We start from the raw sequence: 15,978 nt of genomic DNA on the forward strand, positions 1-15,978 counted from the left end.
AAACTCTCTGAAGAAAGTCAAATAAAACCCCTTTCTGTGATGCTGCATGAATACTCTTTTATAAGTGGAAATGTGGGGTGCCACTAAGACAGACATTTAGGGGAAAAGCTCCAATCAAATCTACCAGCCATTAGACCATGTCGGGAATGCTGTAACAGCCTCGTGAAAGATTCTGCTTAGCCTCTTTCATACAGTGGCTCTTAATAATGAGCATATAATAAATGTACAGTCTGGAAGAATTTACTATACATATCCAATTGGATTTATATAGTCATAAACTTCTACAGCACTACTTCTATGATTTACAACAGTCTCTACTAATTATGAAGCTATGCCTGGACTTGAGATGTAAAAGGCAAATGTTACCAGACTGGTTGTACAGTGATACTGTACAAATGCACATTTGCCACAGCTATTTTCAATCGCTTGTCAACAGAGAACCATTGCAAATAACCATAAATTTTAGCCTGCTCTTATGAAAAGCACCAAAAGCAGAAACTCAGGAAGTTTGTGGGAGGGTGTTTTATTGTGATGGAGTTTAGAGATAAAAGTGGGGAGTGGACAGTCAATGAAACTTCTGCTATCTTCTGCCTGGATTGCAGGGAACTGGACTTGGTAGCTTACCTGATCCCATCCCAAATCTATATTTCTGATTTCCTATGAAGAAACCACCATGGGAAATACTATAACTTATGTAGGACAAGCCTCTCATGACCTTAATGGATATAGGAGGATGTTTACTTCACAGAAGTTTTCCAGCACATACATTTAATTTTGCTGTTATTCAACATATTAAATAACTATTTCAGAAAGGACTGTTTGTTTGTCATTAATAGAATTACCTGGGCATCGTGGGCAGCACAGCTGTGGTACATGCACAGGGGAAGGACAGTGTAGACTTGGGCATCTTATTCTGCTGCACAGTACATTTCCATTCTGCAGGTGGAACATAATGCATAATACTTTAATGAAATGTCTTACAAATTTCTATGTTCTCTATTCTGTGTCCAGATATTTAAAAAAAAAAAGACTTTTTACAACATTCTGTTTTCACTCATGCCAAGCTAAGCCCAGACTACTTCTACTTCCTTTTGAATTTATGCTGAAGGTCAGAAATCCATACAAACCTTAAAATCAGAGGAAGTGTCTAAAAATGGATTGCAACAATCTCAATTTGTCTTTTTCTTTTGAGCAGTTACGCTTAGGAATTGCATTTCCAAAACTAAGACGTGGATAATTAATGGTAGGTCTCTGAGATATCCCCTACTGAGGGTTAGTTCAAGACCACAAGAGACAATAGTGTCTGTAATTGTTCCTGAAAACTGTGGAGAGTCTTTTGTTTTCATTTTATGGGTTTCCCAGTAGACAAAAACACCAGTTGGTAAGTAGCCATTTTTCTAAGAAATATGAGTAAGTCTTGGGAATAGGGTTCATTATTCATGTCATTAACATAATATTCTATTTGACCACATCTAAGTTTGATTTATAATTAAAACACAGGGAATTTTCATTCTCCGGTGTGTGTCACCAGAAAAGACTATCCATTTCAAATTCCTACTTCCCATCTATAATTCATCCTTCTAATTTAGCTCTGAGTTGCTCATGTTTATAGCAAGAAAGATCTTTCAGCATGAACACTGATACCATGCTATGACTAGTTTTAGGTGGTGTCAGGACCAAACCCACTTCATTTTCATATGCCTTCTAGAACACTGAAATGTTTCCAGGGGAGGTGCAGACTTCCTTAGACAGCAGATGTGTAGGCCTTTCTAGTCATCTCTTTCAAAATAATTCATTGACTCCTAAATATCTGCAGACCACAGGCTGGAATCATACTGTTAGATCATTGCTAGCCACGAGCTACATTTGTGCATCTGCTTTGGAAAGAGACACTAAAAATGGTATCACCATCTGTTTCCAATGATGACTGAAATTAAATATACTGATTTTGTTGCGGAGGAGTAAATTTGGGGCTGTAGGACCTTCACAGGATAGGGACTATCCCTGGTCCACACAGCTCCTTGCCCAGCAGACTCTCACTGGAGAGCCTGTAAAGCACTGCTGTGGAAGAAAGGCTGGCACTGCCTGCTGACCTGGCTCCATGCTGCTGACTTGTCCTGTTCCATGACCTCACTCCCTGTTTCATTTTACGTCCTGCGGAATCTCCTGAGGTGAATGTTTACTTTCTGTGCATGATCAGCTGTGACAAAATTCTGCAGGCCAACTTTGCTGCTCTGGTCTGCCAGCAGGACTCCACTGTCTGCAGCAGGACAGAACTGTTTTAACTGATCTTGTGCTTAGTGAGACTGATCTTACACTTGGATTCACAGTGGTGTTTGGGAGGCCAAGCCCTACTGACCAGAGCAGGGCTCAAGTGCCTGTTGGTCCCTGTGAGCCAGGGCCATGATCAGCATTTCTGCATCAGGTACCAAAGAGTGCCAATGCACCTCTTCCCGAGCTAGGCTATCAGTGCTGAGTGTGGAGAGCAGTTGGCTTAGCTCCCGAAGTCTGCAGATCTGACTATGAACACAAGCAAAAAGTTGCTGTATTTTAGAGAGTAAAATAATGATCTAACAAATTGTGAGTGCTCAAATTTACTTGACAGTAACAGTCAACAGGCTCCCCTGTGAACTGGGGGTGGGAGGAGGGGTTGTAAAAGAAAGGGGGAACAGGGTGAGAACACTGAATTATGTTTAGTTTTACTCTGGCTTAAGTATGTAAATTCTAACTTGTAAAAATACAATACTACATACACACAAAAACAGGAAAGTGTTTTTTTTTAAATTCCAGGCTGAATAATTTGGTCTCTGTTTAGTTAGTTAATTTGTTTCATTTTTTTCTTAAACATCATAATTGTGTGTGCTGGGGGATGGACAGACAGACTGTTGTTTAGAGACGGAGCATGGATCAGAAATCTCTGTCTGTTGCCTGGCTGATATGACTTGTTTTGTGCAGAGATCATCTGGATATGAGGTTTGAGGCCAGCAAAGACATTTTGATCACACTGATGATGAAGATCCCTGGGGATTTTTTTGCTTTTCTCTGCAGTGTGAGGGAATCAGTTGCTGCTTCAGACTCTGTACATACCCTTTGCCTAACTGAGGGAATCATAGGTGGGTTACATTTAAGTGTCTCTTATTTGCTCTCTGTGGCACACTTTAATTTTTTATGCTGGTTTATGGTTTAAGGTCTGTCCTTGTGCTATGTCATGGCATGTTTTCTAATGCCTTTACTTTGTTAAAATTATAAATTGTTAAGGGTCCCTGAAGGAATCAGGAGCTTTTACTATAGGTCAGTGTTCTGAGGGCATGTTTTTGGCCAGGACAAAGCTCAAATGAGTGGCTGGATGCTGCAGTTGTTATTTGGAGTCTTCCTTCCAGACAACAAGAGTCACATCCCAGAGATCCCTCAGCATCTTCACTGCTGAAATAACACCAGGTCACTTTTTGCATCCTCACAGTACACCAAAGGTAAAACACAGCAAACAAGGGAGTAGAGTCGAGTTCACTCCTGAGCTGCATGTACTGGGGACTACCATCAGCAGTTTCCATCTTTACTAAACCTTCTGCCCTGAACTGTCACTTTGTTTTCTGTGCCCAAGTGTGAAGGAAAGAAATAAAACAGACTCCATTTGCTGGAGCCTCACGGTGCGTGGGTGTGTGTGGGTATGTCTGGGTCCCAGCAGTGCTGTTCTCTAGAGGAGCACACCATGCACTTTCCCATCCCTCCAGACTGTCTGGCATCTTCCTAAAAATCACCAAGCAATGATTTGTATCCAGATCACTAGGGTTTCCAGTTAATTTAATCCCCACTCAAGACATATCCTTACAGCAATTTAATGAGCATTTTACTCCATGCAGACTCTTACAGCTGCATTCTGCTGCATAGATCTGAGCTGCAGCCAAGCTCGTGGGACTACTGTTTGTGAATCTCTGCACTAAATTGTAGTAGCAGATTCCCTCAGAGCAAATGCTGCACAGGGGCCCAATATTTTACACTTGCAGGGAGGGAAAATAGCCAGGAATATTTTATTTTGCATTAAATACAGCAGACAAAACTCAGCATCTGGAGTGTCTCGTGTTAGTGACTAAGATCCCTTATTGTTTATTTTAAAGTACTCCAAGGGACATATTCTGCTCTCATTTTCCTGCCTCTCTCCACCAGCTGTATATTACATACTATGGGGACCTCTGACTGCTGTGTTTTTGCATCAGCCATCTACTGATGGGAGTCAAGGACCTGTCCTTTCACATTTTATCCAATTCTCTGTGCTCCCCATACCCTTTTCTCATGGTTCATCATCTCATTCTTCTTTCACTGACTTTACTAACAGCGATATCCAAGCCTGTTCCTTCAACACTTTAAGGCAGAAATGCTCCTGAAGATGTTGGTACTGTACACAGATCAAAGCACCACCAAATTCAGGTTCAGCATAATCATCCATATTGATGGAACTGCAAGGATTGTATGTTGGTAGTGGGGCCTGACAAGTCAATATGTAATGCTCAGCATTGACAAGGCTTCTGGCTAGTTAAGGAGCTGTTTTGTTTATGCCATGCAAGTATTTTTTGCCAGTATTGGCCTTCTCTGTTAATTTTTTTCCCTTTGCTAGGATCACCTGCCTCTATTTCCTGTAGCATGATCAGGACCCACTAATGAAAACAGGTTTGGGCTTTGTCAAATTGTAGCTGCAACAAAAAGGATTCTAGTCAGTGAAGCAAGTAGAATAAGTTGTAAGATCAATAAGTCAGCAGTCCTACCTCTGAGCAAAGACAATTAACGCAGTAAACAAGGCCATAGGGTTCTAGGTAAGGATGCCATCTTTCTCCTACACGATACTTCTTATCTTGAAACACACAGTATGTATCTGAATCTGTAAAAAAGAGTTGAAAGAGCTATGAATGAATGTTTCCATTCTGTTCATACAAAGTGTATTTGGGCGTGCAGAGTTTTCTAAACTATTTGTTCTTTCCCTGGAGAATCACACAATGGAAACATCCTTAGTGCTGTTTTTTCTAACCTCCCAAACCAAAGTAAATGATGTGGCCTCCCATCTTTCCAAAATTTCAACTCCTGAAACAGCTGATAAAATGGCTTTCATACAGGTGAGTTTATCCTTCCACCTGCAAAAACTCAGGCTAAGATCCTGTTTATGTAAGAAAATTAAAGTGCCTGATCACTCAGACAGACTTACAGGAAACCAAACCTTTTTAGGGCAAACCCAAAGCAATTGGCCCAACTCTGGGATATCCCACTTTGTACCACAGAGAGATCTTGAACAAGGGGCCTGCAAAGGGAAGATAAATGCACTGTGCTTACACTGCATGTTCAGTAACTCCATATTTTAACAATGTAATAAGTTTGTGCTAGTATTTCAGAACAATTTGTGCTCATTTTTGTGAAATAATTTATGCATCAGCTTTCAAAATATTTTAAGATCTTTCTGTTCATTAAGCACTTTTAATCTCACAGGTGCAGTTTTGCAGGTACCCATATGTCTGTCAGACATTACTGTCCTGTCTCTCCCTGTCACATTATGGTTTCACATTGAAAACTCAAATCTCTTTTATAAAAGGGTGTTTCTCATGTGTTTCCATGTGAGAATTCCTTCCTGTTGTCTTAAGGATATCCCAATTCTATGATTCTATGATTCAAATTCAGTTTATTTAATTAATCTCAGTATAGATGATACTTCAGGGTATCTAACAAAATACTTGTCTTCCACGTGATAATCCAAGCAAGGGACATTATTCATATTTACTGGGCTAGAAGAAGGTAGCAAGAGCTAGGAACTGTTAGAAACTGTGAAGTGATCTGCTTTCCCTTCACACAGAAGCATGACAAATGAAATGCAGGATATGAAAAAGCAGACAACTGAAGTGGAATTTGATAATTTCTGACTCTGTGTTTTTTTGAACCGGGATACCTGCACATGGTTTCCCTGTGAGTGAGTTCAGCAGGGCAGGGAGCCTTTCTGCAACTCATTCTCCTTTTTCTTTTTTTTTTTTTTTCCAATCTACTTCCTTGGAAGCAGAAGCTGCTGAGACTGAGGCTAAAAACTTTAATTACTTCTCAAGGGCAAACAATGTCCTTTGTAAGAAGAAGGCCAAAAAACAACCTGTGCAGGTTGGAAGAGCATTCCAGAAAGCTATTAAGAGGAGCAGTCAATAACTCCTAGACTTATTTGGGTAGTTGTTCCTCCTTGCCATGATTTCTGAAATGTGTTAACATCTCCCGTGGATAACAGGCTTTGTAGAAATACTCCCTTTGTTTTGTTTGTATTCTTTTCACTTCTTCTCATCAAGTTTTTGACAGTGCTTAGACTCTTAATTTTCTCAAAGGATGTACCTAATCCAGTTCATATGAGGTTGTTTTTACAACACAACAGAACAGTCTTGGCCGAGCTTTACACTAGCTGAAAACTTGAGCACAACAGTCTTACACATGGGACAGATTCCAGATAATCTGTCAGATGTTTATAGAGGTTACTAAAATGGAATTAAGCACACTCTTGACTCAGGATATTTGAAATAAAACAGATTCTCCAATTGATGTTTTATGTTCTTTATCATGCAGTGTAACCTGTGCAGCTTTAGGAAACTGCCCCAAATGTGGGTGTGACCTGATTCTACTAAATGCAGGATTAGAAGGAGGAAGAAAGTTAGAAGGTACAGGACATTCTTTTCTGAATGACATCTGAAAATAGAAGGAAAATGTCCAATTTAGGTGAATATGACAGCTTTGTTTGAAGTCTACTTACGTTTTACTTGTTCTAGTTTACCTCCATCTATGAAAAGGAGACAGAGCACGCCAAAAAAGATAAAATGAAAATCCTCCAATATCCACTTTTTTCTCATCTTTATCAGCAAAAGGAAAAGAAAGAGCCTCCAAGTAGAGAATGTTGAGCTGTTGTGAAGAAAAGATTAAATTAATTAAAATAAAATCTTGTAAGATACTTAGTGATTTCATCCAGCACACAGAAATCCTAAACTGTCAGAACAATAAAATCTGTCTGTATCATGGATCTTCCCTTCATGGAAACAGCTTTGCCTTCAGATCATTTCATTTTTAAAAGGGGCCATATTCCCATTCATGAAAGCTGAAAACTGGATATTACTTCTAAAAAAGTCCTTATTTTATTCCAAAGCAGAGAAATCTGGCAAGTAAGCAACCTAAATCCTTAAAAGTTCTCTTCCCCAAGAAATTAGTTTGGAAGATGCTCTTGTAGAGCGTGTCTTTTGAGTGTGTCTCAGGACATACAGGTCTCAGTTGTGACATGTTTGCTTCATCGTAAAATTAACTTTGGGTGTCCCTGGAGTCCCAGCCCTGCACTATGGGAATCCCTGCTCAGGGTGAGCCCCTGGCCACGCTTCAGTCACTGGGAGTTTTCCTCACCACATCTAATAGGCTTCCACCACTATTCAACTCGCCCCTTCGCCCCTCTCCCAACCACTATTGTTCTGTGACTGTGTATAATTAATTTTTCTAGACTTAACCCTTCCGTTGCCTTGATAGCTGAGAGTAGAATGGGGGAATGACAAGTCATCTTCATTCCTGCAGATCTTTAATGTCAAAATCTTGCATATAGAGCAAAGCTTAATGTATTCTTCTCTGTGTGGTGCAGATGTGGTATTGTACTTGCTGCATGTGCCATTCTGTTTATCTTTTTTTTCTGGTTTTTAAAAGGTGAATTATTTTAAAGAAACTAATTAACTAAAGTAGAATTTGTTTTTGATAGCAAACCTAAAATTCTAAACTGAGAACTATTTTGGTGCTTTGCTGTTTATCAGAATTCATTACAAAAGCATTATCTTCCCAGAGTGCACTTGTCCATAATTTACAATGTTGGAAAGAGCTGGGGTTGATTTTAAGAGCCTTGATATGGATTCATTATTAGTTTTACAAAAGTTTCAAAAAACCAAAAAGAGTCAGTATTGGAAAGATAAACAATGTGTTTTGTAAACTGATTGGACCTCTTCAGATTTCATGTAAATAACAGAACTGCACAGGAATATGTTTCAGGTCACAGGTAATCAAGGCAGAAATAATAATTTATATATGTATGGTCAAGACTAAGTTGTGGATAACTTAGAGAAACTCACTGAACAGTTAATGAGCCCTTAAAATTAAAATCTTCCTATTATGACTGTTGAGAACTAGGATACTGTAATAAAGGGTGAGTGATCTGATTTTATCAGTGGTTTTATTGCCTTTTGTCTATATTCCCCAAACACAAACAAAATGGACATCTTCCTTAACTAATCAAGCCTGTGCAACTACTCTGTCTGTACTCAGAAATCTCATTCAAAATACTGCAAATTGCATCTGAAAAGATATTAAAAAACAAACCAACACAAAACCACTTTTTTTAAAGCACACTCCCTGTGCAGTAACAAAACATAACTTTCCATTTCGACTTTGGAAGCTGAGAATAATATTTCAATTTCAGAAGAAAGGTTTAAGTCATTTTTTTTCCTTTCAACATATTCAAATCACATAGGACATTCTGAAGCCAAACATCCTTTTAAAAACCTGTTTAAAATTAAAACCTCATAATTTAGTCCCAGGACATCATGTGTACATTGAGAACAACAGTAGCACATCACTGAGACTAACAGAAATCTGAATGTTTAAATATTTTGGCCTTCTTGGGGGTTGCTTAAGCAAACAATAATTATCAATGGCACACAATTATTCTTTGTGCAGCACTTTACCTGTTAGCTAGGTTGGTTAGTTGGAATAGAAAGGCTCAGAAATCCATCCATTTTAAATGTCAGGTTTTCAAAAGGAAGAACATTTTAAAACTTGGACTGCTTATGCTCAGAAATGCTGCACGGTAATGTGAGATGGAGGAGTTAATAACAGAAAGGGGAGACTTTTGATGTCTTTCTTAATTCTCTTTAATTTCTGTATTGTTGTTACTCCAAATATAAACACATACTTTTCACTATTAGCACACTCCCTTTATTTCCCCAAAGGGCAATGTCCTAAAAATATTCCTGTATTTAAATAATCTCAGTTAGGATTAACCTGTTAATTATTGGTGTGTTTTCTGCATAGTAGAAACAATGAAAGTGATCCCCTTCTTACATAAATTACTTAGTGAAATAAGGCGGATGGGGCTCTTTTTAACGCCTCGCCCTCCAAAGATCCCAGTTTGGTAACTGCAAGAAGCAGTGTCCGGTGTCGCCACGTTTTATGATTAATGAGAAAAAAAAACCCGAAAAAAGCCAGAAAAGGCAGTGCCGAGGGTAGCTGGCAGAGGCTGCGAGGCGCGGGGTTGCGGCGATGGAGCGGCGGGGACAGCGGTCCTGCCCCGACGGCCGCGCTCCCCCTGCATCACCCGGAGCGCGAACCCTCTCCCTCCGCTCTCCCCGAGGCTTTCTCCCTGCGAGCCCCGGCGCTGCCGTCGGGGGTGGCTGACGGGGTGTCTGTGAGCGGGCGGGTCTCGCACTGAGCCGCGGCCGGAGCCTCCCGGCTCCCGCTGCTCTGACAGAACAGCCGCCCCTTGGGCGCCTGCCCGGAGAGCGCCCTCAGCCCCGCCCGGGGCCGGGAGGGGAGCTCGGGCCGGGGGCTGCCCCCCTGCCCCGGCCAGGTGCCCGCGGTGCCCCCGGGGGGCGAAACGGGCCGGATGGGAAGCCCGGGAGGCGTCGGGTGCCCCCGCTGGGCTGCCTGTGCCGCAGCTCCGGCAGCGGGACCGCGCCTTCCCCGGGGCCGCGGCTCGGACGGCAGAGCTCACAAACCTGGGGCAGGGCTGGAGGCCGCTCCGCTCCGCTCGGGGACCGCCGCGAACAGCGCTGGGGCACCGCGCGGCTCCGCGCTCCGCTCCGCCGGGGACGGCGGGGCTTCGGACAGGCGGCTCCGCTGCCCGCTCACGTTGCCATCGTCTTCTCCAGCGGCTTTTAGGTCTCTCCTTCGCTTCGGTGGCGAGGGGGCGAGCAGGGGAACGACGGGGTCCTGCCGCCGCCAGCCCCCGACCCCCGACTGATGGACGGGAGCGGAGAGGGGGGGATCCGCTACTCCCGAGCTGCGGGGCCGCTGCGGGGCGGGCGCTCCGGAAAGTCCCGGGCTGGGGCACCTGCCACCGCCTCCTGCCCCGGCGGGGAGCGCAGCGAGACCCCGCGGCCGGAGGATGCTCGGCGGCGGGTCCGGCCCCGCAGCCCCGGCGGCGCTGGAGCGGCGGCGGGAGGCGGGGTGAGCGTGGCCGCCTCCCGCCCCGGCCCCGCCGCGCCCGCGCCCCGCGCCCCGCGCCCGGCACCGCGGCCTGACTGACACGGCCGGGGAGGGGCCGCTCCGCCGCGGGGGGCTCCGAGAGGGGCGACCCCGCACAGGGGCCTCGGAGCCCGCCCGCCCTCCGCGCTCCCCTTCCTCCTGCGGGAACCACCTGCGGGCAGCGGGACCCGCACCCGGGCGGCGGGACCGCGCTCCGGTGCCTTCAAACGAGCTGCGGGCTGGGTGACAGAGCCCCACGGGCGGCTTTCTTGGAGAGAGGACTCCACACCGAGACGGCTCTTTAATGGGATTGTCCCAGGAGGGGTGCCCTCCGGAGCAGAGCCGACCGGAGTTAGCATCCACTGGGATCTGCCAGACACCTTCTGCTGATATCCTCTGCTCTGATTTATTGTGTTAGAAGGTTTCAAGGTCACATTGAGATTCTGGTGGAACTAAATTAAACCCATGACTCATTATATGCTTGGTCAAACATTCTTTTTCTGTCTTCTTGTAGCCCCTGTAACTAATAAGAAGAGATCAGTGAACTCTTGACAAATGATCTGAGAAAAAGGGTGAGGTATGAAAAGACATCATGTGGAGAAACAAATTACAACCTATTTCCCCTAGTTTGGGACCAGGGTGTTTGGGGAGCACTGCTAGGAGGTCATACACCTCTCAGGCTTGAGAGATATTTTCAGAAGGCTGAAAATTGAGTAGAACTTTAATTTCTTCCATTGTATCTTAGCTGGACAAAATACTGAAGGTACAGTGTATGGTGAAATCTTATACTGCATGAGAAAGGGATAGATAACTTACTAAGGGTTTTGTAGTGTTACTTCATGAGTAACCAGGGCTGTGTGTTAGTCAAATGCAACTTCATAACCCTTAATAAGAAATAAGGAAAAGAGAAAGTCCTGGAGCTAAGCATTTTGAAAACACTGCTCCATGCCTACTTCTGTGTCACTCTGATACTCTTTTCCTTGCTGTGCACTGGCAGTAATCCATGTTCCTATGGAAAAATCCTCACTTAAAGCGCTTACTCCTGAATGTGATGGCTACTGTTGCAGGCTGATAGTTTTGGAAGAGCCACTGTATGAAAGAGGGACGGACAAATGGAGCAAGTAATCAGAAATATGACTGTAATTTGCACATGAAAGCAGAGAACCTGTGCTGTGCAAGCTCTGGTCCTGCAGAGGTGTATTCATGTTCATGGACGGAAGGATTAAGTGTGTGCACACATGCTTCTAAATCATGGGGCTGTAGTTATGTTCCTTTAGGTGTTGTGCTGGGTTAGACTGTGCAGGCCCAGCCTGTGAGATAAATTGTGCATGAATAACAGACACTCAGATCTATGACTGAAATGGTGCTGTTGCAAATCTTTGTGAGTAGGAATCCACAGGTCTTTGTAGACAGTCTCGATAGTCTGGGTTTATAGCATCAACATGACTTTGGTAGATGCAGCTTTGGGCCTGGGCAAAGCTCAGTTTTACTGTGTAGACGTCCTCCAGAACAACTCATCCAACAGAGCTACCCACCTCTGTCAAGCTTCCTCTAGACGGTGGTTATCCCATGGATTTCCTTCTCTGTGCTGAGACACTTCTCTGTGTAAAGACAGCAGTAATTGTTACAGTACTCTTTATGCATAGTCAGTGTAGTAGTAATGAGAAATGAAATATTTTCTATAGACTGTGTGACCTGAATTCTTTTGCAGAGAGATTCTTTGGAAAGAAATTCCTTATTTGGCCTGAAGAGTGCTTTGGAAAAGTTGCTACAGATGCCAGCACTTTCCACTGCATTCTGTAAGACTATTTCAGAAGATGATGGTGTCTAATGGTCTCTGGAGATACTAATTCAGGTGTAAGACCTTTGCTGAACACGGAGATATACAAAACAGATTCCTTTTCCCACTCTTTGTCAGATTTAGGCTGTAGAGAATTGGCTGAAAGAGCCTTTCTCTGAAGTGAAGGCTTGGGACTCAATGAATGGGCAACTTGGGGGAAACCCAGACTTCCAAAGGCAAGCTGCCCTAGTCTGACTCCTAGTCCTGATCCTGCTGCTCAAGCTGTGCTGTTCATCAGTTGCTGGGATGTCCCTGAGGGCTTTTGAGTGATGACGCAGTTTAACATTGTCAGGATCTGCCTCCTTCTTGGTCACGTACAAAGGCTGCCTCTGTGTCTTGTCATTCATCTTCCCATGGCGTAGTGTCACAGCGAGGGTTACGGTTGTTAGGCCAAAGCATAATGTGGCACATGCTGGACATTGTGCCTGAATGGAATGTTCACAGGTGGCCTCTCAATGACTGATCTTTGCTGAGCTGGAAGGGTTTGCCAGTGCCCATGGATCCTGGTAGTGCTGCACCCGTGCCCAAACTGTTCCTCTTTTCCCAGCTCTGCCCAAGCCTCACCCAGGAGTAAGCACAAGTACAAGCCACTACTCTTTGTGTCTTACCACAGCCCGTTATGCTTTGTCCTGTCTCACAGCTAATACAGCCCCATGTTAGGGGGTCTGTCTTATTCCCCTTAGACCACAGCACTGATGGGACTTACAGACACCTTGCCCCATGCTCTTGCTCAGCAGTGGGCTGTTACTGCAACATGTGAAGTTCAGGGCTGCTGCACACATGTGACACAGGGAGCTCTGGAAGGCATCTGATATGTACTTGTTACCCTTCGTGCTGCCCAGAACTCACTGCTTGAATATGCTCTGCATCCTAGTTGTCCAGACAGGAAAGAATTGCTCCTCATAGTGAGCATTAGAGATTCAAGGATGCCCTAATTTTTTAAAAGCACAGAGATTTAGCCATGTAATTCTCATCACAGATAATGGAAGTAAAGCAGCTAATAATGGGACCCTGACAGTGGAAGTCTGTGTCCCTGTGCTGTGCCTCACAGTGACTGAGCAGCATGTAGGTATCCTGCTATTATTTCTCAGTTTGTGTGAGGGGGAAAAAACAGGATAAAAGATTCATGCCAATGCTAACATGCTTACACACCATGTGGAATTTTCTTAATTGGAACAGACATTGAGCTCTGAGAGATGTTAGACACATGACACAACTTCCATTAACTTCCCTGTCCTTTTTTTGTTCTGTTTATATATGGTCAAATTTTCACTCTAAAAAAGTATTAAAGGAAGTTCTTAATGTAATGAATTCCTTTGGGTTTTGCAGTCCTATAAATTCAGTGAAGCTCTGTGGAAAATGAATCTTAAGATGCTAAAAATTATTCCCAGGATTTTATAAAAAATTCTAAATTAGTTTTTGTGGTTTGGATCAACCCTCCCAACTATTATACTGGGAATACAATCTGGATGTTCCCCAAGCAGACTTCACATATACTGTTCAACAAAGAGGGCTTCAGATGTGCATAATTTTGTGATTATGGCATAGGATGGTCATGAGCATTCTCCACCCTCCTGTTCATTCTTAGCACTGACTTCATCTGCAGTGGGCTGTCAGTCCTCTAGCACTAGAAATTAATTTATTTACCAGTGAGACAGATGGATGAAATGAACCTGAGATTTCAATTCAGTTTGCTAAACAACAACAGCACTACATAAAATGTCAAATTGCAGCCCAATTCCTCATTACTTTGATGTGGATATATTCAGCTGGGACTGAAGATTAGCTGAAAATCTTTCATTGTTCTGTGAAAAAATGCAAATAAAAGACAGGTCTCTAAATTCCCCTTCCAAATACCCAGGTGAGAAGAGAGTCACAAGAGCTGCCAGCAGCAAACATGAAAATGCGGGAGAAGGGAGCCACACAATTTTCCATTCCATCATAGAGCAAATGATGCTTTGCTGGGTGGGGTGTCAAGAATCCCAGTGTGTTGGTATGGAATAGATATATGCACTCAGAAGTGAGGCCCTCCTGAATTTTGCATTGATTTCGAAGTGCTTATCTGCAGGTGTTTCTTTTCTAATCTAATCTAATCTAATAATAAGGTACCTATTACCACCACAGAGTGCATGCAGCTGTAATTCTGATTCTATCATTCTCTTTCATATCTGTAATGTGAAAGATTCCAAGGCAATTTGTAGGAATATACATTTTTTTGGTATGTTCATGAGCTGCATGAGCTTCCCTGTTGTGTATCAAAACACTAGTACTCAGTGCTTTAATGAGAGTGCAGTAGTAGTAAAGTGTCATCACCAAGATATGTAGAAGCAAATGCTACTCAAACTCTCAAAAGACCCCAAGGAATCTACACAAACTACATTGAAATTGTGAAAGGGCTGATTTTTATTGCATTCACAGAAAGTTTTCCTCTCTGTCATCTCTTTTCTTGTACCTTCTTGCCCAGAGAGTTGAATGTCCAATTCAGAAACTCTCGAACAGGTACATCTTACTGTCAGAGGTACAGTACATGGTAATCTTTGACAGAAACCAGTGATTTCTAACCTATTCTCTGTGTTAATCTAATTTACCTGTTATAAAAAAGATTATGTAGCCATGCCAGATTTGGCTTTTTGTCTTTTTCTAGCATTCATAGTAGTAATGAATTCCTTTTGTGTTATTTAATCTTGTATTGAATGTAATGAGTGTTGGAGGCACAACATCAATAAAATAGTTGAGAATAAAGCTCTAAATTCCTAGTTGATTCAAAAAACCGAAAGGGCCATTTTTTTTCTTGAGACAGGAAGTCCAAACCTTCAGTCCAAACTCTCATCTATAATTCCTGCCTGAACAGCATTTTGTGGGCAGGAAGCCTGCACTACTTACAATTAATGCTTCCACCAAAGTGTAAATCCAGGTAGCATGCAACAACATCTCAGTGACTATTTTCAGCAAGTGAAAAGCAGCATCAAAGAATCTGTATAAGTGATTATTTCTGATTTCTGGGAGCAGCTTCACCTTCATTGTTTTTTCACTACCACACATTCTTGAAAGCAGCAGAAGATGGTATAGTCCACATAAAAACAACAGACATTCTTTTTTGCCATTGCAATTGTTGACTAGAATCACACCTGGTAGAAATTTGCTGGAGTTTTGCACTTACTGAGGGTATAACCATGCATGAGAAAAGCAGGAACAAATCTTACAGATTGATCATACCATGAGAAAGATCCACTTGCTGAGGCATTTCTCTGCAGCTGAGATCCACCAGATAAACCCAGTCAGTCCTGTCTCCCAAGGCATGACAGAAGGAGTCAAGGCAGGCTGAATGAGGCTCCAATTGCAATTCAAATATACTTTTATAAACCGTGATTAGTGCTGCTAATCTCGCCTTGGTAAGCCAAAGACAATAACAACGAGGTTACCGAACACCTCGGGTATTATGTAATTCTTTTGCTTAGAAACTTGCTGGTGTGAGAATGCTTTTGAAACCCATTAGTAAAACTGAACTTGCCAAATGAGCCTTCTCTAGGGAGAACAAAGTCAAATATGTGCCAGCATGGAGCCAGAGCCTGCCAGGGGCTGAGCACTCGCAAATCCCATTGCGACCAGCGACAGCCGAGGACGCAAAGTCCTCCGTGTAACTGAGCTCAGTTGTAAAATGAACTAATAGCTGTGGAGCTCTCTTTGCCACTGGTGACAATATTGTGTGCTTACTCATAACAGACCCAAATGCATTGACTAACACTAAACTGTGACTCCAGCCTGCTTGGTTCTGGCTGCAGGCTTAGGAAAAGCCCCGCTGTCCTCTGCCTTGCAGCATCTGACTGACTGAGAGGGCACTCACCAGCACTGAGTTAGACCAGACTGGGGGACCACTCATCTCTCTTGTTTAGTTCATAAAGCCAGTCTTGAACTTTTCTTCACCA

The 15,978-nt window shown here is 43.2% G+C and overlaps 1 protein-coding gene across 2 annotated transcripts in view; it reads right to left on the minus strand.

The window, feature by feature from the left end:
• The window catches only part of CHRDL1 (chordin like 1), a 38,994-nt gene extending 28,848 nt beyond the window's left edge, over positions 1-10,146 (minus strand). The window contains exons 1-4 of one of the 2 annotated variants that reach the window (XM_027716550.2): positions 9,744-10,146; positions 6,761-6,906; positions 4,761-4,873; positions 843-936 (exon numbers count right to left, since the gene is read on the minus strand). In XM_027716550.2, coding sequence (XP_027572351.2) covers positions 843-936; positions 4,761-4,873; positions 6,761-6,857 — 304 coding nt within the window. In that variant the 5' untranslated portion in view covers positions 6,858-6,906; positions 9,744-10,146. The remainder of the gene's footprint in view (positions 1-842; positions 937-4,760; positions 4,874-6,760; positions 6,907-9,743) is intronic. The other variant, XM_027716551.2, reaches the window with a different exon arrangement.
• Between the last annotated feature and the right edge of the window lie 5,832 nt (positions 10,147-15,978).

The sequence above is a fragment of the Pipra filicauda genome, unplaced genomic scaffold (genome assembly GCF_003945595.2).
Source record: "Pipra filicauda isolate LSUMZ 115617 unplaced genomic scaffold, ASM394559v2 scaffold58_size5111680_pilon, whole genome shotgun sequence".
Classification (NCBI taxonomy): domain Eukaryota; kingdom Metazoa; phylum Chordata; class Aves; order Passeriformes; family Pipridae; genus Pipra; species Pipra filicauda.